This window comes from Lepisosteus oculatus, chromosome 5, assembly GCF_040954835.1.
Source record: "Lepisosteus oculatus isolate fLepOcu1 chromosome 5, fLepOcu1.hap2, whole genome shotgun sequence".
Taxonomy (NCBI): Eukaryota; Metazoa; Chordata; class Actinopteri; order Semionotiformes; family Lepisosteidae; genus Lepisosteus; species Lepisosteus oculatus.
The window spans coordinates 47,183,888-47,208,278 of record NC_090700.1 but is presented as its reverse complement, the minus strand read 5'-3'; the positions used below and the strand labels follow the sequence as shown (position 1 = coordinate 47,208,278).

At 47.0% G+C, this 24,391-nt stretch overlaps 1 protein-coding gene across 5 annotated transcripts in view; it reads right to left on the bottom strand.

Annotated features, from left to right (window-relative positions):
* The window catches only part of strc1 (stereocilin 1), a 405,552-nt gene extending 381,212 nt beyond the window's left edge, over positions 1-24,340 (bottom strand). The window contains exons 1-29 of one of the 5 annotated variants that reach the window (XM_069190553.1): positions 24,175-24,328; positions 21,449-21,613; positions 20,152-20,979; positions 19,719-19,743; positions 17,096-19,115; positions 16,056-16,121; positions 15,802-15,912; positions 15,048-15,202; positions 14,509-14,695; positions 14,136-14,251; positions 13,396-13,525; positions 12,972-13,157; positions 11,984-12,022; positions 11,429-11,599; positions 11,076-11,216; positions 10,150-10,211; positions 9,222-9,357; positions 8,982-9,070; positions 8,647-8,782; positions 7,898-8,094; positions 7,413-7,503; positions 7,135-7,321; positions 6,698-6,873; positions 6,265-6,420; positions 5,632-5,774; positions 4,724-4,872; positions 3,531-3,628; positions 2,969-3,119; positions 344-1,930 (exon numbers count right to left, since the gene is read on the bottom strand). In XM_069190553.1, coding sequence (XP_069046654.1) covers positions 1,836-1,930; positions 2,969-3,119; positions 3,531-3,628; positions 4,724-4,872; positions 5,632-5,774; positions 6,265-6,420; positions 6,698-6,873; positions 7,135-7,321; positions 7,413-7,503; positions 7,898-8,094; positions 8,647-8,782; positions 8,982-9,070; positions 9,222-9,357; positions 10,150-10,211; positions 11,076-11,216; positions 11,429-11,599; positions 11,984-12,022; positions 12,972-13,157; positions 13,396-13,525; positions 14,136-14,251; positions 14,509-14,695; positions 15,048-15,202; positions 15,802-15,912; positions 16,056-16,121; positions 17,096-19,115; positions 19,719-19,743; positions 20,152-20,979; positions 21,449-21,605 — 6,198 coding nt within the window. In that variant the 5' untranslated portion in view covers positions 21,606-21,613; positions 24,175-24,328 and the 3' untranslated portion in view covers positions 344-1,835. Of the gene's footprint in view, positions 1-343; positions 1,931-2,360; positions 3,120-3,530; positions 3,629-4,288; positions 4,873-5,631; positions 5,775-6,264; positions 6,421-6,697; positions 6,874-7,134; positions 7,322-7,412; positions 7,504-7,897; positions 8,095-8,646; positions 8,783-8,981; positions 9,071-9,221; positions 9,358-10,149; positions 10,212-11,075; positions 11,217-11,428; positions 11,600-11,983; positions 12,023-12,971; positions 13,158-13,395; positions 13,526-14,135; positions 14,252-14,508; positions 14,696-15,047; positions 15,203-15,801; positions 15,913-16,055; positions 16,122-17,095; positions 19,116-19,718; positions 19,744-20,151; positions 20,980-21,448; positions 21,614-24,174 lie in introns of those variants that run through there. The other 4 variants (XM_069190554.1, XM_069190555.1, XM_069190556.1 and 1 more) reach the window with 4 other exon arrangements.
* Between the last annotated feature and the right edge of the window lie 51 nt (positions 24,341-24,391).

Below are 24,391 nucleotides of genomic sequence, written 5' to 3'. Positions count from 1 at the left end.
AGTAAAGCAGTATGACGATAATTACATGACGTTTTCATTTATAGTTTCATATGAGAAATACAAAAAGGAATCGAAATGTGAATGTATACAGTATATTCCGTACGAGCGGTACAAAGCCTGAAAAAGCAAAACAAAGATAATTAAAACAACATTCACAGCAGACTGAAAAATAACGAAAAGAATATAATGACCCAGCTCACTTTTTAAGAAATAGTCTCAGTTTTTACAAATATGTGAAGACATCAGCCATTTTTACGTTGCGTAAAAAGGGATATGTGTAAAACACGTTTTACTCCAGGACTGTCCAACCCCGGTTGGACAAAGGTCTCTAGAGCAGCATCACCTGCAGAGCTGACGGGAGCTGTTCAATCGGTCCAGTTAAACCAGTAACCAGCTGGTTTATCTCGTTCAGGGCGGAGCTGGAATGAAAACCCGCAGAGTCACCGGCCCTCTGGGCCCAGGGTTGGACAGTCGGTGTACACCACACTATTAATGTCCGCAACATTTCGAGACAAAGAAAAAAAAAGCCTTACAGAAAATTCCTTCTAATTCCGCAATAGCCGTGGAATAACAGGCGCTTGATAATAAGTGCTACAACTGACTTTATTATTCATCATTCGTGATTAACATCATCATTTGCTTTTAGTCTGTGCCACCTTAAAACACACCAAGAGGGCTGGTGTTTTGTGCTTTCCTACTACAGTATAAAACGTAGGCACCTGCCATTCAGTTTTAAACAATGTTCTCTAGAATCCTAGTTTTATCCACTTTCAACTGATGAAAAAATAGGTAAGTCTCTCTATTGTGGACCATACTAATGATATTGGTTTACCAATACCAATATTGGTCAAATGTGGGGAACAGTAACTACATCATCTCAGTTGTAAACCCACACCCCTGTGACAGGACCGCATAAATGTGGAGTTGAAGCAGACTTTCCAACACAATCCTAAGAACACGCTGTTAGGCTCCAGATGCCTTTAGAGTTGAATCTGTTTATGGACACATATCTGACAGTTTGTATCTAAATATTTTTTCTTCATCCCAATATTTACTTGGGAAGTATGTTATTTCTGCACCTGGGTAGCATAATTCCAGTTCTTTTCCCACCCACGTTCTTAATGATGTAATTTAACTGATTGCTGTATTTAATTTGATGAGATGAGTTCTTTTCCCCAAGTCTTACTCTCTTGATGATCAACAGAGAGCTGCAAGGCTGTGGGACTGTTGGACTCAAAGATTTATGCAACACTAATAGAGACAAAGGAAGAAGGCCAGTAAATTAGAAATTAACTACATTGCAGGTGGAGAGGTTGAAAAGCAGGTAAGGAGTCCTCTGTGTGTGTATGAACATGTGTTTGTGTGTGCTTGTGTATTTGTATGTGTATCTACATGCACGTGTTTGTGTGCACGGTTGTGTAGTTGCAAATTAGTGTGTGTGTGCTAGTTTGTGTACATGCACAAGAGTGTGCTAGTGTGAGTACATGCTCATGAGTGTGTGTGTGTGCGCATGTACACGTTTGCGTGCATGCACAGGAGTGTGTTCTAGTGCGTGTACATTCACATGAGTGTGTGTGCTAGTGTGAATACATGCATTTGTGTGCATGTACATGTTTGTGTACATGCATGAGTGTGTGTGCTAGTGTGCGTGCGTATGCACATGAGTGTGTGTGTGTGTGTACGTACGTACATGCACATGCACATGCACATGCACATGAGTGTGTGTGCTAATGGTGTGTATTCACATGAGTGTGTGTGCTAGTGTGTGTGTACGTATGCACATGAGTGTGTGTGCCAGTGTGTGTGCAAGCACATGAGTGCTGCGCAGGTCTGGCTCAATGAAGCAGGCTGTGTCCAGACAGGAAGAACGACAGCAGGCCCAGGAACAGCACGGAGGCGGCGGGTTGCAGCGACAGTCCAGTGGACCTTCCTGTCAACGAGAAGAGCAACACTGAGGAACTGCACTCTGGGTAGCAATCAACAGCAGCAGCAGCACCGCAGAGAGAGGAGCACGTCAGGCACCGCCTTCTCCAGACATTTGTTTCTGTTATTGTTCACCTGCCAAACACGCTTCGTATTTCCAGAGATTTCATGTCAGTGTGAAGGATTTAAGTTACCACTCTAAGAAGTGCTCAGGTCTGGGAAGATGGAAAACACTTGCTGTCCTACAGTATAGCTGCCTTCATAGCTCTTTTGTCTTAGGCTCCATTACAACTCTGGAGTGACACACCAGTCCATCCTGTTCATATCACTGGGCTCTGGGCGTGACGATCTGTCTGGCTGTTTTGCCAAGGTCTCTTTCATGGGAGAAGTGAGAAGAAGACAACCCACACACTACCACACTAATGTAATTACTGAGCCACATGTTCTTTATTGAAATCAGCGACAAAAGCACAGCGTTCGGCTCCTTCATTGTGAACAAGTATCAGGTGAACATTCAGTGTTGATGAATATTATATGAGTATCAAGGTGCTGAGGATCATTATAAAGTGTGAATGCTTGTTCCAGGGGCATGTGCTCGTAGGTATTATAAATGAACTGCCCTGAGGATGGCTCTGTATCTGAGATATTTAGAGTATTTAATGTCTTCTTTGTGCTTTTCAGCCTGGAATGAACCTCTGCTCATTCCATTACACGAATCAGGCTCAGAGTAGTTCCGTCTGGCCATAGCGAGTTTCTCAGTGTAAAGCAGTATGATGTGAACGGTTATCTCTGCATCTGCTGTTGCTATATGCCAAGTTGACATTTCTAGCTATCCCCCTGCTCCTGGTTTCTGGAAAGCCATGGTCAAAGCAGATATTGACCAGGCCATGTCAACATGAGGACCATTGTGGGTTTTTTTTCCCCATTGACTCAATTTTCGAGAACGACCAAGAGATTCAGTTTCTTCTTACAAGTTTGGCTGATAGCTGTGAGATACTAATTGTGGTGAGAGGCGCTATATAAAGCGTAAGGTAGTGTGTCGCACCCCTGAAGTCCACGGGCTTGTCCTCCCAGGGCGTCAGCACCATGGACAGCGCTGTGAGCTGCATGCTGCTCAGGGCCTGGCGCTGGCTGGAGGTCACAGCTGCAGCCTGGTCATAGGAGAACATCCGGATCTGGTCCGGACTGAACACCACCTGCTCAGGGGCAGGAAAGGGGGCAAGGTCATGAAACACAGGGACAACACTCATACAGGAAAGGACATTTTCTTAACCGCTGGTCAGATTTTTGGAAATCCCTAAAACATCAAAAGCTGAAGAACTTTTGAAAAAAGAGCAGGAAATGCTATGCTGGCACAGTTAAGAAAATAACTAGTTTAATATTCTAATGAAGATCTTGGTTGGACAGAAAACTTAATTAGGCGGTGGACCTCCAGGCCTACAGATGAGAACCCCAGACAATAAGTGAGTTATCTGTATATACTTGTTTAAGTTTTAATTAACAAAAAGAATAACCTAGTTTGCAATCAGCTGGTACATGCAGGGTACCGGCATGCACCTTAGTTTTAAATACCCACCTCCCCAAAAAACACAGCCTAGAGGACTTACGGAGAACTTGGCCGGGGGGATGAGTGAGATGGCCAGCGGAGTCATTCCTTCTATCTGTTCCTTCACCAGTGAGGACAGGGACATGTCGGGAATACCTGCTACTCATTCACACCAGAGGGCAAGAGACAGCAGCTGAGAAACTCCACTGACCACAACAGACATTGTACATATCTTCTCAGTTTATCTGTAACACCGTGGAAAATTAATGGAATTTTTTAAGTGCTGAATGAATAGAACAACGTGTTTTTGTTTTAAGTTAGAATTGTTTAGAATTTTTTTTTTGTTAGAAAATCAACTGCTTAGAATCTCCAGTTGTGTGTTTTTCACATCTCAGCTCACAACTGGCAGCTCACTGGAGCTCAGCAGGTGTGACCCCGGTCAGTACCTGGATGGGAGACCTCCTGGGAAAGCTAAGGTTGCTGCTGGAATAGGTGTTAGTGGGGCCAGTAGGGGGCACTCATCCCGAGGGTTGGGTGGATCCTAATGCCCCAGTATAGTGATGGGGACACTATACCGTAAAAAGGCACCGTCCTTCGAAAGAGACGTAAAACTGAATCTCTGTAATCATTAAAAATCCTGGGGCGTTTCTGGCCAAGTTTTCCATTGGCTCTTACAAATCATGGCCTCCTAATAATCCCCGTCTATAAACTGAACCCACTGATAGCTGGTGTGTGGTGAGCGTCCTGACGCACTATGGTTGCGTCACATCATCCAGGTGGGGCTCCACACTGGTGGTGGCGGAGGGGAGTCCCCATTACCTGTAGAGCACTTTGAGTGGAGTGTCCAGAAAAGCGCTATATAAGCGGTAAGGAAGTGTAGACAGACCCCTCTGACCCGCCAACCTCCAAACCACCTGTCTTCTTACACGTCACAGGCTTGGTAGCCCTGTGCCGAAGGCTCAGCAACCACTCACAGGAAGTATCACATGTGTGCAAGTGCGCAGGAAGTCACAGGGGTCACGGGGTCACTAGCAGCCGGCACAGCCCCGGTTGACACTCCTGGCCCTACATCCGGCCGTGCCCAGCCCACTGCGTCACATTGACTAGTGACGTGACCCAGGCTGGAACTCGGGACGCAACGCGTTTTGGACACTGCCTTCAGACCCAAGGCCTCGCTCCATCTCCTGTGCAGTGAGAGTGTGGGGGCTCCTTCGGGCTGGCCTGCAGGGGCTGCGTGAGGGAAGTAGCGGGTACCTGCAACCGAGCCGATCTCCATGAAGACCTCGGGGCCCCAGGAGCTGATGGGCCCGAACGTCGCCGCCTGAGACAGGAGGCCCACCAGTGAGCCCAGCTGCTGCTCTGAGCAGGGCAGGTTTATCCGGCCGATCCACAGCACTGCCTTACTGTCAGGGAGGGAGACAGACTCTTTAAGCTTGTAGCAGTGGCTTAAGCATGTCTTAAACAATGCATTTCACAGCCAAACCCTCTTCACTTTGGCTTCACCTACCATACCCTCAGCGTAACCCAGTCAATGACTCAAGTCAATGAAGCATGCTTAGTTTTCAAAGCCACTTGCAAAAGATTACATGAACTCGATGAAGTGTTGAACCTTCTTTGTGTTTGGGCAATTGACTCAGCAGCATCCTCCATTGCAAGATGAAATCACCACATCATTCAGAGCTTTGGAACATAAATCAATTTTTTAGAAACTGAAACATGTTGAGTGTGGCTCCATACTGGCAATCAAATTGCAGCCTTTTCTATTCAGCTGGATGCTCTGATAGATCTTGTGGGGACAAGGCCTATTATTGCACTTAAAAGTAAGTGATATTAAAGATTTCTGATAATCTGTGTGTGTCTTGACCAAGCAACCTGTAGCCTGTCACAGGAATGAGCCCCTGATTGTGATCTCAGCCTTGGGATGACCTGGTGGTCTTTTCATGTGGGAGACAGATTACAGGCTGCTTGGTCAAGACAAACAAAGATTATTTGAAATTTTTAATAACACTTAATTTTAAGTGACATAATAAGCCCTGTCCCTACAATGCTGTCATGTGGTCCCTAAGGAAATGAGGTTCTTCTGTGGTCTAATGGTGTGTTCTCATCATATACCCATCTGACATTCTTATTGCTTCTGTACTGAGCCGGTGCCTCAGCCCTACCTGAACTCCACTGGGTTGAGGGCCGTCATGTCAGCAGTTTTAATCCCACACACGATATACCCCAGTGCCACCAGCGTGTTGGAGTCCAGCTTGCTGGCTGTTAGCTTGGTAGAATTGAGCACGGATCCGAAGAGCACTGAGAGCTGTGGGAGAGGGGGTGGAGCAGCCTCACTTTCCTGCACTCTCACAACACTGACGCTGTCCAGCTCTTCCTACATAAACTAGCAGGACACTGATGTCTTATGTCTATGCCTTTCAACCAGGCAAGGCCAGCAAAGGAAAAACTTATGGCTTTAACTGTATAGTTAATTGAGAAGCAGAAAAAAATAGTAATATAGATTCCTTGTTAAACTAAGCCAGTACAAAAGAATATCCTATCATATCATATCAACAATAAGCATAATCAGAAAGGCAGAAGATTTCCAACTATGCAGTTTATACTGCTTTCCAAAACCAAATATATATGCATAAAACCACAATCAGAGACAGAGAAGGAGAGAAGTAGAGACAGAAAAAAAGAAAATGACGAAGTGTGTCTGTTGTGCGTGTTGTCGTCTGTTGTATCAATACAGAAATGATCCAGCAAGGGTATGTACCCACACCCCAGCACTAACACGCCCGCGTGAGGTGTACCTGTCTGGGGCTCCAGGTGTCGACCTGGCCCAGGGCAGACACAGCGCGCAGGTCAGACAGGACCAGGCGGCTCAGCTCGTCATCTGTCAGCCGGACCGCCAGGTAGCCCAGCTGGGCCACCACGCTGGGGGAGAAGGAGGAGGCAGGGCCGTAGATCTGCAGGGACATGGGACCAGAGGAGCTGCAGCGATGCTGTGGTACAGCTGAAAGTCTTAGGAGGAGCTAAAGTGAGCTTCTAAATGGATTGGCCTCACGAGAAAATCTTATTTGTAACAAGCAACCATTAATGAGATTTCTGCCCTGATTCTGAGAGACACTCCTCGACTTCTTGGTGGCTTTTAACTGAGAGGTTAGGTGAATTGTGTCTATTCCCTGCTGAGGAGCTCGATCGTGAGTGGGCTCTAGCTGTGTGACTGCTCACTCACTCCCTTACCTGTTTGACCTTGTTCAGGAGCAGCGTGAGCTCATAGGGCGTGAAGAAGGGTTCCTGGCCAATCAGCTCAAGGCAGTTGACAAATGCTTCAGCAGGCATGCTGGTCAGGCTGTCCACACTCCAGGCTGAGGGACGGGTGGCACGCAGACTCTCACAGCTGGGCACCAGAGTCGGAGCTGCCAGGGAGATAGACGTAGCTGACATTACACATGCAGGGGAGGGTGATCAGAGAGAGGTGCCACCCACTGGTATATTGGGTAAAAAGATCATGAAACCAAGGTTCAACCAGGAAGCTCTGACATTAACAACATGTTCTAAATAACATACTGTAACTACTTTCTCCATTCAAAGGAAACAAATATTTCAGAATTATTGAAAAATGCACTGAACTAAAAAAGAAGAGAAATAACCAATTGTTGCAGGCTATGTTGGCTTACTTATCCTAGAGAGCTTTCCAGGTCTCAGGAAGCCCAGAAAGTGCTGAAGTGTGAACTGCTGACTCTCGAAAACAGCTCGCAGATCCGATGCATCTGTGTTCTGCTGACAGAGGGCGCCAAACTCACTGCTCTCCCACTTCTGCTGGCCCAAAAACAACTTCTCTATCCTCTCTTGGGTCATCAGCATCTGAAACAAGGACACAGGAAGGTCAGCATGGCCCATTCACACATGTAAAAGGCTCTGATTCATATTTCCTCTGTGAGGGCACTCTGCCTACCGGGGGCAACTGCTGGACAGTGGCTCTGGGAAGGAAGAAAACAAATCTGTCCACCTGATCCAGTGTCTGTGATGTCCAGCTCGGTACAGGCCTTAAAAGACAGAGAATAGTCAGTGGGACTTTCTTTCCAATACAAAAAAACAAATCAAGAGAAGGAGGCAAATTACTGGTACCCAGTATTTATCCAATCAAGGCATGGTAATTACCTGTAGCCTTAATATAGGAATAAGACGATATTAACAGCAAAATGCAAAGTAAAAGGAAAGAAGAAAAGCACAACATTTTGGCTGTGGAGCCTCTTCAGATGTGTGAACACAGTATGGAAATAACATCTGCTTGGTCCTCTGCAGCTCACGCGGACTCAGCTCCCCACGCAAACCTCTTATTAAAATGATGCTTTCGGAGTTTAGCTTGATGCTTCCTGCAGGCGAAGTCCAACCCTAAAAGCCCAAGGCTTTCTTTTTATTTATCGTGAGATTTCATACCCAAAAGTGGCATTTTCCTGCAGTATCCTCCCTACGATTTCTTTCTTGTTCTTATTGAAGCAGAAGCTCCTGATGTGCTCGATGTTTTCCACGAAATACTGCCGGTTGATTTGGACAAAGATTTCGTCCACCACAAAGGTTGCCATGGCGCCCAGGGATTCAAACTCGTCCTTGGAGAACTCCCCTGTGTGCATGCCCTGCAAGACAGCACACGTGCTCACAGCATCCCTCTATGACACTGCCCAATCGCCTGCAACAGCACAGCGAAGAGCAGATGCAATAGAACACAGCCACACACTTACAAACCCATGGCATAGCACAGTCAATACACTGGGTCATTTTCATGACGTATGTTCATCACTGTTACTTTACTGCACCTTCTTCAAAAAAGGAAAAACACACATCACACATTTACAGAAAAGCAATTTGGAAACTTCAAGCACTCTTGAAGTTGGAATTCTGCCACCCTTAAGACATTTTCTGATTTTATAGTGGGAAGCTTTAGTTCTTATTAGGACACAATAGGAAATCAAAGTTAGTAATGTAATCGCTTTCTTAAATACAAACAACAGTGACAATGAGTAAAAAAACAGTGACCAGCTTTTATCAAATAACTATCAGAAAGAAACAATCATGTATAAAAAGGTGAAACGGAATGTGCAAAACTGAAGATCACAAACCCCCCTGCAGTTAAAACAGTCCAGGACAGCGTCACTGAAACTAACAGGACAGCTTGATACTGCTCTTACCAGCCTCTGTACAATCTTGTCCACCAGCAGGACCTGTTTGATGTTGGGTAAACGGAGAAAGTACAGTGGGGCCCCTACTATCATCCTCTTCAGAGTATTCATCATGTCCACAGGGAAGTTCTTTATGGTGCTGACTCTACAGATGTCATCACAGGGGATATACGGAGAGAGAGAGCAGGGGAGAAAGAGAAACAAGCTACCACACTGAAAGAGCCAATTAAAAACTGAAAACCGCAGCAAATAATCCAAATGGGGAAAAAAGCACAGTCAAATGTCAAAATCTATGAGTGTCACATAAAGCAAAATACAAAAAAAGCAAAAGAGATTAGACTCACGAAATCTCCAGAGCTATCTGACTGCCCAGTTTCCCCAGCAGCTCCGGGAAGAAGTTGAAACTGTACAGCTCCTCATTGATGCACTTTTTCTGATGGATAGGTGGCAGGGAGACAGGGATAAGTAACATGTTCTGAGATCAAAGATCATTGAAACCTGTTCTCAAGAATTAAAAGAGATGCCTGCTTGGGGATTTCCTACTTGAAAGACGGAGCCTAGGGCTCACATGTCATTGTACTTACCACTGAGGTGTGAAGGTCGACAGGGAGATCTCTCAGAAAGGTCAGGATTGTACTGATTGAAGAAACGGAAGGCCGGGAGAGGAAGAGGTGTCTCAGAGATCCACAGTCAGTTCCCTGGACAACCGTCCCCAGACGTCTGGACACACACACAACAGACAGCCACAAATTACTTTCAACACAAACAAACACTATAACTTGAATTTAACGACCCAGTTTCTGAAATAGGAAACCCAGCTTAAGATGCAGATTTCCAAAGCCTCATCTTTAACTTCTACATCACGCCTCCCACACGTGTGAAGAGGAATGTCCAAATCTGTTGAGACTGTGTTACACATGATCATGCTCTATTAAATGTGTGGCTAATTAGAAAACAAAAGCTATTAGCAGAACTGGATTTTTAATAAGAAGAAAGATTGTTAATGTGTGGAGAGCACAGTACGATTCGCAATTCTTAGATCACGAAGATTGATGCAGTTCATGAAACCGATGCACGTGATAAATGAGGAGCTATCCCACCAGCCCCACCTGTGAGAAGTGAGTGGTGACAAAAGGTCTTTATCATTCTTCGCTCAGCAGACTTCGCGTGTGACTGGACGGACAGAGTAGGGCACTATCTCAACAGGACATGACAGATGGGGTGCAGTCCACTCAGGGGGACCAGCTGGCCAGTGGCAGAACTATCAATGCATCTATTTTACAGACATCATATTTTCCTTGCTAATGAAAACCACACCTTCAATGTTCAGCCTAACTTATAGTTGTGCAAATTGTCTCCTGTAGGCCAGGCTGACAATTTCAGTTTGCTACAGTGGCTTCCTGCTTTGTCACTTCTTCCTACAGCGATATATGAGCTCACAGGGCTGAACAATGCAGACTAAAAAATTAATCTGTCTGTATTTTATCTTCTGCAGTGCAGTATTCAACTTACAAGAAATCATCTGTAGACATGTTCACCAGAGTCTTCAGGGCTTCTTTAAAAAGCACTTTGGCCTGGAAAAGAAGATTTTCTTACTAATATTTTTTTTTAAGAAGAAAAGACCCACCCATATTTAAGTGTGCGTTTACAGAGCACTTCACTTTTTGACAGCACCCATGGGATAATGTTTAGCTTTCAGCATGACTATCGGCATCAGGCCCTGCTCATTCATTCGCAATGTCGAGCTGTCCTGTCTATTTTAGGTCCATACGAGATTCGTTGGCGTGATTTGTTATGTTCATCTGATCAGTTTCCGCTTCACTGTCAGATGTCTGTAGGCTCGGAAGCTAAGGAGCACGCAAGGGGTTTAATTGCACAGACAGTCTAATATACAGATTAGGAGAGGATAAACCAGCTTCCCCAGCCAGCTTAGACGTACAGCTTGTTAAAGGGCTGACATGTTACAGCTGATGGAGCACGCTTTGTTAACTGCTGCTCCTCTGTGATCAGAGCGTGAGGAAACAGGCAGCGTACTGAGGCACTCCTGGTCCAGTCACCCTAAAGCAGCCCTGACCTGCTCGTTAATAATTCAACACTTAATTAAGGAAATGAAGACGGCACACAGCCCAGACCTCGCCCTGCCGAGATGAAAGAAACAGCAATCAGGTGGTTGCTGCAGTGACACGTCTCCTAGCAAAGACCCTCGTCCCTCCTGTCTCTCCCCACGGGAGGTTTAGCTTTGCGGGGCATGTGAGTGGCTGTAAGTGGGAGGGTCCAGTGCACGGCCAACAGTGTGCAAGCACTTGTGCAGTGGAGTGCAATACACTTGAGGTATTGAGGTCTCAAAATGTGTAAGAACCCCAAATTGAACTTTAGAAGGCAGCTCGCCTGACAGACATAGTCTCTGACTGGACACATGGGGTACCAGGGAACCAGACCTGCTGCGTGTTCCAGCTGCACTTCCGGGCAGTGGTCAGGTTGGCGAGAAGCAGGGAGGCGTGGGGTCTCACACTCAGGAGGGCTGTAAAAGGCAGCAGGGAATCCGCAGAGGCCAGCCGGCCCGAGATCTCCTGGGAGCCCTGGAGACACACAGACAGACATTCCAGAATGTAAAGAGTTCACTCTACCCGTCAGTCTAAATCCTTCCATTCCCAGTGCATGTCCTGTCCTTTATCACAAAGGATAAGAGTGCATTCTTTGATAATCTGGCTGTCGATCCTGTCCAGATTTTACTCGTCTTTTCTGAAGGCAGTGGGTGACCCATTGAGGGGTGGTTTGTCGCCAGTCTTACCCAGAGCTTGGCGGTGATGGCATTCGTCTGGGCGGGGCTGAGGAGGGCTGGGATGGCAGTGATGTTGGGCAGAGCGGCCAGGAATACGTCTCCTGGCAGAGACTGCAGTGTCTCCACCCGCACACCGCTTATCAGAGAGCCCAGCGCCGACAGCTGCTCGGTCACCGCCAGCTGTGGAGAGACAGCACCCTCACTCAGACCCACTCCTGTGCTCAAACTCAACACATCTACTGCTGCGCGGGGACGGTGCCTTTCGTATGCAAACAAAAACCCAAGTGACGCAGCTGGAGAAGTCTTAAAGACATAACAAGATGCTTCTGTGGGCCTCTTCTTCCATTGAAGGACTGAAATGTTTTGGTTACTGAACACCCTGCGCTCATCCTGTTTCAGATTGGAATCGACACCGGCATACACCGCACTTCCCAGACACAAGCCGAGCAGCTTGTCCAGGCCTTGTCCTTAAATAATCAGTCCTCTGGCACACTCTGCACGCAGCAGCCTGAGCTTCAGAGGGAGAGCACTAAAAAAATCCCCAAAAAGCCTTACGACACCTACACTGTTGCTCTGCGAGATCTTGTCAACAATTTCCCAGGCCTACAAAATAAAAAGAAACAAAATACAAAATCATTACTTTACACACGACAGGGATTCAGTATTATTATAATCAAATGATAGACAACTAAAAGACCAAACACTGAATAAAGTTCAGGGAATGAGGATGATCGTAATTTATTTTTGTGTTTTATGAAACAGAATCATTATATTTTATAGCAAAGTGAGCTGAGTCAGCTGTGAAACAGCCGGGGTTCAGTCACGCTGTTTTAATCAAAGGCTTCAGAAGGAGGGACAGGAAACAAACAGCGACTGTGTGGGCCTTTCTCAGCAGTCAGCAGGGCGTGTCAGTCTCCATCCCACAGCTGTGTGGACAGCCCATCCGTCTCACCCTCACCGGGATATTGAATATAGAGTCACTTCCCCCCCCAGCATGTAGATAATCCCTTATGGACATTTAGCCTGGTGTGGTCACCAATACCATGGGTATTCACATTCATTGCCATTTACTTTCCTAAAGCTCTGTCTTGGTTTCGCTGGGTTTTACTAAAACACACTACGACAATATCACGAATTACCACAGCAAAATGTTTGCAAGTGCTGAGCACAACTATCCTTATTAATGCTTACCGCAGTATGAATTACTTTAGTCTACCACTGATCTTGCTGGACAAAACCGAGCTTGGTAATTCAATACCATTACAAGACATTGAATCTTCTCATAAACTAATTACACTGAATTGATCCTTAATTGCTTAATTATTCCAGATGTTAAAGATCACTTTGGTAATTAAGGCTTAGCTGCAGCAAAGACTTACAATGGAATTTAAGTGCCAGGTCTCCTTTCTGGATCTTGAGTATTATAAGACAGAAAACAGGAACAGGAGGCTAAAAACACAGAACAGGAGAGGGAAAGCAGTGAAGCAGACAGGAATGCAAGGGAAGACCTTTGCACAAGTGAAAGGCTATGATGAGGTGTGCCTTGACTCACCTGCGCAGGTGTGAAGCGGCTGGTGTGCAGGGCGGGGAGGGCGGCCAGCAGCTGTGCTGAGGAGAGCTGGCGCAGGAACGGCAGGCCCAGCCAGGGCAGGAGCTCCGCCAGGTCCGAGAGCTGCTGCGCGCTGAGAGAGCTCGTGTTCTTGAGCAGCCCGCTGTCACTGAGGAACAGCCCCGAGATCTGCACAAGACACATCATCTCAAAGGAGAGCTCTCCACACGGACGAGATCACACAGCATGCTGTTCTTGAAACAGCCTGCCTTGACAACAGCAGACCTTGAGAGCTCCCGTCAAGACAATGAAACAAAATGCAACCTGTAACTGATCGTTCTTATTTTTTTCCTCCTACTAGGTGAGAGGAATAAACCAGCGGGCTTCCAGTGCTACAGGGTAGGGATTCAGAGACTCCTAGTTTTACCATTTCACCGGGAACCGCCAGTCCCTGTTGGATACACTCCTTCACATTCTCCTGGATCGTGGCGAAGGCCTCCCTCTTTTTGTATGCCAGTAAATCGACAGTGCTCGCAAAACAGGTCAGGTTCCCCAGCCTTGTGGAAAGCAAAGAGCAGATCCAAAATGGTAACAGGGCGAAAAACAAAACACCAATCTGACAGAAATGATCTCCCCCTTTTAAATGTTTTTTCTCTTTGTCCTCAGACTTTTCGCTGACAGCTTTGCATTCAGTATTTGACACAGTTGCTTGATGGGAAAGCTATACAAGTCCCAGTTGTGAATTAATGTAACACTACTCATGATGATGAAGTGCACAAGTTGGTAGATTAACAGAGATCGAGATCTTTTTGCTTCTGTCACAGGGAGGGCTGGAGGGGTGTTCTTTTAAAATGGAATGATGGCTCAGTGTGGTGGAACCCCTGGTCTATAACTCTTAGAGGAAGGGTTTGTATATTTATTTGTGTATTTTTGTTCTACTTGTTATTTTTGGACTATATATAATTGTTTGTTGGTTTGTGGGGAGCACTGTCCAAATAAACCACCACTTTTGCAAATGCTGTTGCGGCTGAGCCATCATTCCATTTTAAAAGAACTCACTTGGGCACCCCCGCCCTCCCTGTGACAGCTTCCTTCTCAGGACATAAAAATAACAGTACCTTGCTGTTTCTTTTTTTCCAGCATTGAATGTTGAATTTACACACTCACATCTTAATGTCAGAAGAAGACAGGTTTCTGTATGCTTTCAGAATGCTCTGAGCCACAAACTGACTCTGCAGGCTGCTCAGGGAGTTGTTCAGGAGAACGTCAAGACCATTGAAAATCTGAAACGGGAAAGAATCACACATTGCAACTGCAGCCTTAGTGATTTGGAGACCACTAAAAGCATCTGAGCAGCCATGCTTTCATGACCGAGCTCTTCCTTTAACTAGTGCACCTCTCTGGACACCAGCTCTTCCTTTGCAGTGATAGTGAAGAGATCCACATAGCAGTAACATGCAGTGGTTTCTGAGCATGATCAGTTCCATTCTGGTTTGTACTGTAAGTTTGCTTATTTCACAGCATGGCTGTTGTTAGTTACCTGCACAGATGAGAGACTCTGGAATTTGCTGAAGGGAAGGTACACTATCAGATCTCCGGTGTCCTGGATGAAAGTCGGGGGATTAGAAGATGTGTTTAAGAAGAGGCTGGAGGAGCTGAACCATTTCCCAAATGCCTTCTTCTGGTCGAGAGAAAGCTTCTGCAGGTTGGCATTTATGATATTCAGCCTGGAGTTGATAGAGAAATGAATGTCAACACTTAGCCTTCATTTGAATAGCAGGTACTGCTCAAAAAAGCTCATCAGTAAGTACAAAACACAAGGTCAAATCCTAACCATAAGCACACCCTAACAATAACCCTAACGCTAATCCCAGGTCCAACTGTAACTCTAACCCTAAACCCATCTCTTAGCACAACCCTAAATGTCACTTTAGATATTTCTGTAATTTCTGTAATTCTAACACCATGCTATTTCCATCCTTAGTCCAACCCCAACCTGAGGTCTCCTGCAGCGCCTCTCCTGGCTAAAGTCTTGCAGAAAAGTGATGCAAGCAGCACACAGCAAACCAAAGTTCTTACACATCTGTATTGCCCTGTAGTGGGGGCAGCGATAAGATATCAGGCACAGTGGCATAGGGCAGCAGAGGGGCCAGGTCCACAAAGATGGTACTGTCAGCATAGAGGTGCTTCTGGAGAAACACGGAGACCAAGATCCTCAGGTAGTCCTGTGTGATCTAGGTCAGAACAAGAAGCGACAAGCAGTCATCCGTGGAACACTGAACAGGAATGAAGCTTAGACCAAAATCTTGACATTTGGAAATAAAGGAGGGATCCGTCTGAGCAGAGGTGTCCTGCTGGCACAGTGGCTAGCATTGCTGCCTCGCACTGCAGTGGCTCTGGGTTCAAATCGTTTCTGCACGGGGTTTGCATCTTCTCCCCGTGGGTACGTGGGTTTGGTCCCAGTGCTCCGGTTTCGTCCCGCGGTCCAGAGCTATACTGGTAGGTTAATTGGCTGCTGGGAAAATCGGCCCTGTTGTGAGTGTGTGTGCCCTGTGATGGAGTGGCATCCTGTGCAGGGCGTCCTCTGCCTTGTGCCCACTCTTGCTGGGATAGGCTCCAGCTCCCCTATGGCCCTGAATGGGATGGCTGGCAGTTCAGCGTCCCACCGAGCTCAGTGTAAACTAGTCCTACATTTGTTCTGTATGGCACTGTGAGAGCACCTTTTGATGGCTATGCGCAGACACGTGCACACGAGCTCTTTCCAGGAGAGCCGCAGGACAATGGTGGGTGGAAGCTTCAGAGATGGTAGCCTCAGCAAGACAGGAGCACTCACCTGTACAGCCTCCATGTTCCTGGTGAGATACTGCAGTATCTGCCTGGCCGTCGTGCTGTCTGTCGCCGCCAGCACTGCTCGCAGGTTCTTCAGGGGGATCTTGAAGTACTCCTGCGGGCCAAGACGCACACCAAAATGAGGCACAGGAGGAAAGACAGAGCACAAACGGAAAAGGGGCGTTTCCACACGGGCCACACCGAGGGAGTCGCTCGTCTGCGGCGATGCCAGGATGTTTTGAATCCCCGCGCTCTCACCTTGATGAGAAAGAAGCCGTCGTGTGAGACCTCGCGCGCCGTCTGCATCATGCTCGTCAGGACGTTCTGTTTGCAGAAGAACACAAACCGACAGTCATGCAGAAAGAGAACACTGGAAACCGATTTGAAATGGATAATATGAATATATCTAACTTATTCAAGTAGGTAGCGGCGTCAGCGTGCGTAGGCTGCAAGGGAACAAGTAAAGGGTTTATCCCATGCCGAAACGAGAAGAAAGGAAACAACATTTCGGCTGCAGAGCCTTCTTCGGGTGTGAAGAAGTAGGCTCCATACCTGAAAAAGGTTCTACAGCTATTGTGTTTCCTTTCTTCTCTTTTCAGCATGGAATAAACCTTTGACTCGTTCCCTTGCATATCTAAATTATGACTGTTACTTATGAATTTGGATGCTTTATGTACAGATAGATTTACATATACATGCAAATGCTGGGAAAAAATATAGGTCAATTCAACTGTTTACATGTCCATCCATTTCCTATGCTCTTCATCCAACTGAGGGTCAAGGTTGCAGGGATGCTGCAGCCTATCCCAGCAAGGAATGAGCTCAAGGCAGGATACACCCTGGACAGGACACCATTCTTTCACCAGACACGCACAGACACACTCACCCCAGGTTCAGTTTTCCCAAAAGCCAATGAACCTAGCAGCACGTCTTCAGACTTTAGGGATGAAACCCACGCAGACATGGCAAAAACATTCAAACTACATGCAGAGAGTACCCCAGGAATTGAACCCTAGGCCGCAGCACTACGAGGCAAAAGTGCTAACCATTTTGCCAGTATGGGAACAAGTAATAGGTTTATTCCATGCTGAAAAAAAGAAGAAAGAGAACACAACATTTCAGCCGTGGAGCCTTCTTCAGGTGTAAGCCTACACATGCTGACGCAGCTACCCACCTGAACTATTTTGCCAGTATGTCACCTCACACATTTACCATGTATTTTTGCTAAATAAGAACCACCTGTACAGGCTATTATAAGGTAGCCCAAATACAGAGTGTTGTGTCTGGGCTCTGCTTACCCCAAAGCACTGCAGAAGAACTCTCTTGTTCTCGAAGTTCTTCTCATACTCCAGGTAAGCCCTGACAGACTCCAGCACGCTGAGGTGAATGTTCGCCGACGCGTGGAATGAGATCAGACGATTATCTTCCAGGACCACCAGGAGGATCACAACCTGATTGGCTGCCTGTGCGAATGCTGTGGACACCTGCTCGGTAATGAGGCTGTTTGTCTTCAGACCGATTGCCTCTATCCCACACTGAAGAAAGTGCTGGAGGCCCCGCAACTGGCTGGAGCTCTGCTGGCAGACAGCAGTGAAGTCTACACTGCAGGACCAGTTCAGCTGTCTCACCAGGTCTCTCACAAAGCATGGTTTGGGCTCTGTATTGTTGCCGCTACTCTGGTTGCTATAGATGTTGTATGTAGCACAGAGGGTACCAACCCAAAAGCTGGAAGGTTCCTGTGTCAGTAAGGAAAGCAGGAAAGAATTTTTGCAAACCAGGGACACAAATTTTGCGTGATCCAAGTCCCAGCACAAAGCCAGCAAGGACGAGTCTGGAAGTTCAACCGCCCAGGACTCGTAGAGGCACCGCTCTGCCGGTTTAAGCTTAGAGACACTCCCTGAACCGGAGAGGTTGGCGCAGAACTCCACGAGCCAGGTGTTGTCGAGGTTGGCCAGGAGGTTCTGGAGGAGCGTTTCGTTGGCGCAGACCCACTGCGTGAAGTTCGCCTTGTCGTAGTCGGCGCACACGGCCACGTCGGTCATGTCGATCACAGCCGGGAGGCTCCACTCGCTGTATCGGCATGCCTGCCCCACAGCCTCACCGGTATCGTTCTCCCCGCAGGCGGAGAGCAGCCACTCATTCTGCAGCTCCAAACTGAGCTTCTCGAACAAGGCCATGTTGCAGCACACATTCTTACTGAAGGTCAGCTGGTCATTCTGCCAACACAGGGCTACAACAGAAGGATCCACAAACCCCTCCATCCACTGATCATACGTACACCAGGCAGCAGTGCTGAGATGGCTGTTATTAAACACACTTGAGTAGCTGGCACAGTAATCTTTAACCCAGACGTTTTCTTTGTCGCTCATCAGAACCTCAAGTATCTTCGCATCTGTGCAAACTATGCGATTAAAATTCTCGCCGTCATGCTGCGCACAGATGGACACTGTGACCATGTCTACCGAGGCAGACTCCTTCCACTCACTGTAGCGGCACAGGTCAGCGATGTTTTCCGAAGCAGGAACCTCAGTGGGCGGCTCTGCAAGAGAGCAGTTGATTGACAGCCACGCGTTACCAGGATTGGCAAATATTCTGAGGAACAGCTCCAGATCGTTGCAGAGCGCCTTCTCCAGACCAGCCTGATCCACGGTCCAGCAGAAACTCAGCACCGAAGGGTCCACTGTTTCGGGAACCCAGGTGGAGTACTTGCAGTAGTACCTTTTCGCATCTGCGTCAGAGAAGTTTGTGCAATAGGCCGACAGCCATGCATTGTTTGCATCCTGCATCAGCAGGGGCAAAAGCCTCCCATTATAGCAGACGCCCTGGAAGAAATTCTCCTTGTCGTTCTCACTGCAGAAGGACACGGAGGCCGGATCAACGCGACCGGACTGGGTCCAGTTGGCGTACAGGCAGACCAGCTCCCTGAGGCTCAGGGTGGATCTGGCCCGCTGAGATGAAGACTGGCAGTCCATCCCACCATATAAGAGCGAGGAGATGGTGTGAACGCTCCTGCACCCGCTGTTCCACACCTGCGCGGCCTCGGGGGCAGACAGGTTGCTCAGAGCCTTGCACAAAGAAGAGACTGCAGCGGAGGGCTGCCCGGTCAGGCGCAGCCTGGAGCAGATGGCTCCCTGGACCTGAGTGAAGTTATATGGGTCACAGCTCCAGGCCTCCGGAGGGGAACTGGGCAGCAGCGACCGTGTGAACTGAACCGCCTGACACTCGGGGGCTGGGTAGCTGCACAGTGGAGGCTCCGATGGCAGGAAAATGTCCAGGATCAGATCGCCGAAATTCCAGCTGACATTGTGGCTCATTCCCCTAGGCAAAACAGCACACGGTCCCATGAACTGGCCCAGGCAATGGCACAAATGCAGGCGTGAAATCAATCAAACACTGCAGGGGAGTCTAAAATGAGCTACTAGGTCATTCAGCGCTGCAGAACTGTTTCAAGTAAGATATAATTGTGGAAAGCAAAGTGTGGATCTATTAATTTACAACACTATGTATTATGATTGCTCAATACTACTAAGATTATTAGAAATATTAGTAATAATAAGCAAACCCAAAAGTATATACAATACACACACAATTCAGATTTTATATTTAATATATTTTGCCTGAAGACCATACTAAATTAAAATCCCTGCAATCCAAGCTCTGCCTGTTGTAAATTTCATGCCAAAATCCCATTTCTAATCAACCATATCTACCCAAACTGTACCCATAGAGCACAGTGGTGGTGGGCAGGAGGGTAGTGTTCTGTTCTGGAAAAGTTGAAAACGATTATCCAGTGTTTCACTGTCCTAGTGCTTATGATGTAAAGGTTTGCTTTAGGATCCGGTCAATATTGTTTACAGCTGTGAGGTACTGGCATGCTTCAACCGGAACCGTCAATTCAGAAACATGATATGGGAAACTTACCACATGAGCAGCTGTTTCAAATCCCCTAGACAGAAAAGAACAAGCAGGAAGGGCAATGATATAACTGCATTGTGAGTGACATCAATCCTGTACATGCACTTTAAAATTCAGCGTGGATTTTTAAAAATATGTAGGTCTTTCAATGCAGTGTGTGTCATTACACTATTTCTGTGCTGTGCTGCTTTTAATAACTTGTTAGAATTTTAACTTAAAATGAAAAGATCTATACAAAATTGCATTAGGCTGTACTTCTTGGGTTTTAAAGCTATTTTACGTTATTAGATTATTGGGAAATCTCTCTCTAGAGAACTTTAATATCGTATAGAAATCTATAATAACTATATGAAACACCAGGTGATCCGAGTTCTAAAACACGGTACTAGTCTGCATTCACACAACTGGGCACAGCAGAACAAGTTAAGATTTCACGAACCTTGCTGGCACTGCTCATTTTGGTCCATAACAGGGACATCGACCAGGATCTCCAACCCAGTTTGCAAATAACCAGTTGGGGTCAAGATTAAATACGACAGCACGTCGGCGACGTAATTAGCAAAAGTTGGAAAGATCACTTTAATGAACACGTGCCAAGCGTCGCTCAGCCGCGCGGAGAAAAACCGGGGCAGGAGACCAGCCCAGGTGAGCAGGCGGTCCTGGAAATCGGCTAGGCGGTCTAGCACTGGCGACTCCGGCGTGGGCGAAGGAAAGAGGCTCTGGAAACTCGTCACCAGCGAGCGGCCGAGGTTGCTGGCTTGCGTGGAGCGGCAGCTCTGTCTCTGCATGGAGTCGAGGAGCGACTGCAGATACCTGAATGCCTGGGCGGCTAGACCACTGGCTTCGCCGCCGCAGTCCTCCCTGTCTAGCAGAGCGCAAACGAGCGCACCGGGCAGCTCCTCCAGAGCCTGCTCGGCAAACAGCGGCTGGTAAATCGTATACAGGAGTTTCAGGGCGTTGAGGTAGATCTCCATGTCGGTGTCCTCAAACACAGTCGTCAGGATGGCTTGCAAGCCCTCCTTGGTTGCTTCCAAAGAGGGATTACCCGTGACCGGGATCACTCTGCCCTTGTCTCCGTTCAGCTCTTGTCCTCCGCTGGCTCGCGCGTCGGGAGAATCCATCCTCTCCATCAGCCTCCGCAGACTCCGCTCCAGCGGACTCCCACCGCCCGCGTCCCCTCCGCCCTTTCTGGTCACAGTGTTGTGGTTCGCCAGTCCGGCGTGTCCCCGCTTTGTAAGCAGATCTTCCGACTGGCCCCAAACACCTCCTGTAAGAATTAATTTAAAGAAAAAACACACGTCCAAGGTGCTAACACGAAACCAGCTATCTCGGGTAATTGAATCCGTCATCTACAAAAACAGCATTGAGTGGCTGTTTTTCTGGCGATAAATGAATAATACGCGTGCGCAAAAATAGCCAGTTTACTGCATGATCTTAGTTGTACAGCAAATCTGTTACAAAAGGAAACATTTAATGCTTAAACACTTTCCGCACTTTCAGTTACTTGGATTTGTAACAGTGGCTCAAATTTTAAAGGGGAAACAAGAAAATGGCTAGGGATAGCAACTTGCAGTCTACAGAAAGTTAATAAGCATTAATAATTCACTACTACCACATTCAGCTACATCAGACTAACATTTAGTAGATGTTGTTACATTTAGTATCATGCGAGAGTAACATCTTTTAGCAGATATTGTGGGGGGGAAAAAGCCCATTCCATCTCCCCAGGAACCTACCTTGAAAGACACCCAGGACTAAGAGGATAAATACCATTCTCCTCGGCATTTGTGGAGAGTTTAGCGGAAGTCCAGCTACGTAAAAGCCCAGTAGACTCAGAAACAGCCCGAAGTCGGTGCGCATCGTTCCAGTAGCAAAGGGTGGTGTAGGGTGCATTTTAGCTGCTGAATTAAAAAAATATATATCAAAGCGAGACTAATATTCAGATAAGAAAATTATTTCCTGTCAAAATGTTAGCACCGTTATTCTGGTCATTTTTCCTTTTTGATTTAAAACGACATCGAAACTCCAAGAAGCGGTTAATAAACGCGCGGTCTCTGTGTTATCCCTTTTTAAAAGATTTGATTGCTACAGGGTGTTAGGGGAAAAAAAGGGACTCTTCCAGCATCTTCCAGTTCTCTCCACGACGACCCTGACGGACTGCCGCCTGCGCCAGCTCACCCGGGGCAATTTCATTTACACGCCACAATGGCTGAGGAATTAGCTATCCTTGTCCCCTCTCCTGCAACTTTATCCTCGGGTAATTAAAAGAGCGCAGAAAATAGGTGCGGCTAAGAGCTGTGAAATACACGTAAGTTCGCCAATAAAACGCAGAGGGCTTTGAAAAATTAATACGTCTTGTTGATACCCCGTCTCATTACGGCTTCTGTAACCGACACCCGTCGTGTTTGTAACAGATAACGGGAAAAGTATACCTGCCGGACAGAGAACGGTGCCGAAATGCCGCTTCGAGCCAAAATGAATTAACCTCGCAGCGCCACCCAAAGGGGCTATCGATTCTCTCCCAGCACGCCGTTTCGCTCCATTTCTCGCCATCGCTCGCTGACAACTGATGGCCCCGAAATGCACCACAAGTGGAAAAACGGAGAGATCCTTCCGCCCCATGTTCTGGCTTATACATTCCTACTGTAGCCGAGTGCACAGAGGCGCTCCAACTCATCGCTTTGAGCAATGAATACAGGTAAATGTTTAAAGGGGCTCCTGCTGGGTCGTACTATCAAGCATAATGTTTAGGAATTTATATAACCATACTGTAGATCCAGCTACCACTAATAATATATAGCCTGCAATGCGAAAAGACCAATTCCTAATGCAAGACATTGTTTATGGCTACTAATGGCCATATCTTATTAAAGAGAACGCAGCCAGAACATGGCATTCACGTATTCACGTAGTCGGTTTTGCGTTAAAATCGTAAACGCGAACGCTCACTGCGTTTTCTAGAACCGCAAACTCACACAAAGCGCAGGGAAACAAAACGGTACTTTTCCGCGTTATGGCTGCTACCTATTTACACCAATGAGACGTTAAAGGTGATTAATGCTCAACTCGCACCGCGAATGACAACGACAGGGAGCCCTTACGGTCTATCGATGCTCTTGTATCGCTTCCTGGAGCACCATATTATTTGCTTAACACTAAGAAACAAAAACAGCCCCCTGGGTGTCGGTTAACACAATTCTGGTGGCGCTGAACACATTTCCATCAGTGTCCACGGTGTCGAGTGGCACAGCGTGACCGACGGTGGTAAAAATTTAACGTGACCGGGGACCAACACGCAACCGGCGAGCGCCAAGGTGTCAGGTGGTGGAGAGCAGAGAACGAGCGGGCATTCAGAGAGCCCCTCACAGGAAAAGCCGCCAATTTGCAAGTAAGGAACGAGTTAAATGTTTAGGCCATGCTGAAAAGAGCCACAGCGCTTCAGATGTGGAGCCTTCTTCAGCCCTCTTCACACCTGAAGAAGGGTCCACAGCAGAGTCGTTGTGGCTCTTTTCCTTTCAGCACGTAACAAACCTTTACTTGTTCCTTGACAGCCTACCTACTGAAACCTGAAGTGCGTACACGTAAAAGTGCCGTCCGAAATTTCCCGGGAGCAAGATAACAGATACTGTACATAGTTCATTTGAGACAGGTCTTTTGATTACGGAATTACTTTTGATTACTGTCAAGTCATTGCAGGTGCATTCCGGTCAATATTTTAAGATTAGGCAAAAACCTATGTACAGTACAGGTTCATATCGCCCTATCATTTCTACTTGTAATAGGAACGGCGAAAACAACACACGGTTAAGCCGGGAATGCTCGCTGACAGGGTGTTGCACTTCATGTACACCTAAGACAGTACACGTGCCTCTTTACAATTCCGCCCCACACGAGAGGCGTGTGACGATGCTCTTATGTGGTTTAAGTAAGTGCTACAGTACGTTGCATGGGACGCTTTTATTGCATATGTAACGCAAGATGTAATAATATTATAGGAGGCAATATTGTTCACAAATTAACCATTGCGTTTAAACGCAATACTATCTTGTACAAACACAATTACGGTCTCGTATAAACGCAGAAATTTTTCCTCAGAAGTGCTAATAAGCTTCCGTACTTTTGTGGTCTTATTAGCGAAGATCTTTTAAATTGCTATTGCCTCGATCTACCTAGCTGTTGAAGCCACTGCCACTTGTGAAACACTATGAAGAACCAAGGTTACGCACAAGAGGCGAAAATTCGGCCCATCGAACAAGTTTAGCAGATCGTAGGTAATTAACTGAAGGCTCTCAACCAGCTGTTTCTTGAGAAGCCAGGTGATGTTCTTGAACAACACGGCTGAACAGCTTGTCCTACGCTCGCACGTCCCTTGTGTAAAGAAGCCTCTCCTGTTCGCAGGCCGGAGGAAGCACAAACTGCACAGGGTAAATAGAAACGTAACAAAAGATGACATGGCGCGTACCAGCAGGCAAGTGGCATGCAATTGATGTGGAAGACGGTCCGGAATTAGAGATGACAGAATGAGCAAAAGCTTGACCAGGAGAATTCTCTCGACACCGTGCACTGTAAACCTCACTCGCGATACAACGTTCTCAAGAGATTCCTCGGTCCCTCCCTCCAGCCCCGCCAACACGTCCACAAGCGATTCTCACATTCAGTCTTGTGTAGTGTAAGGAAAA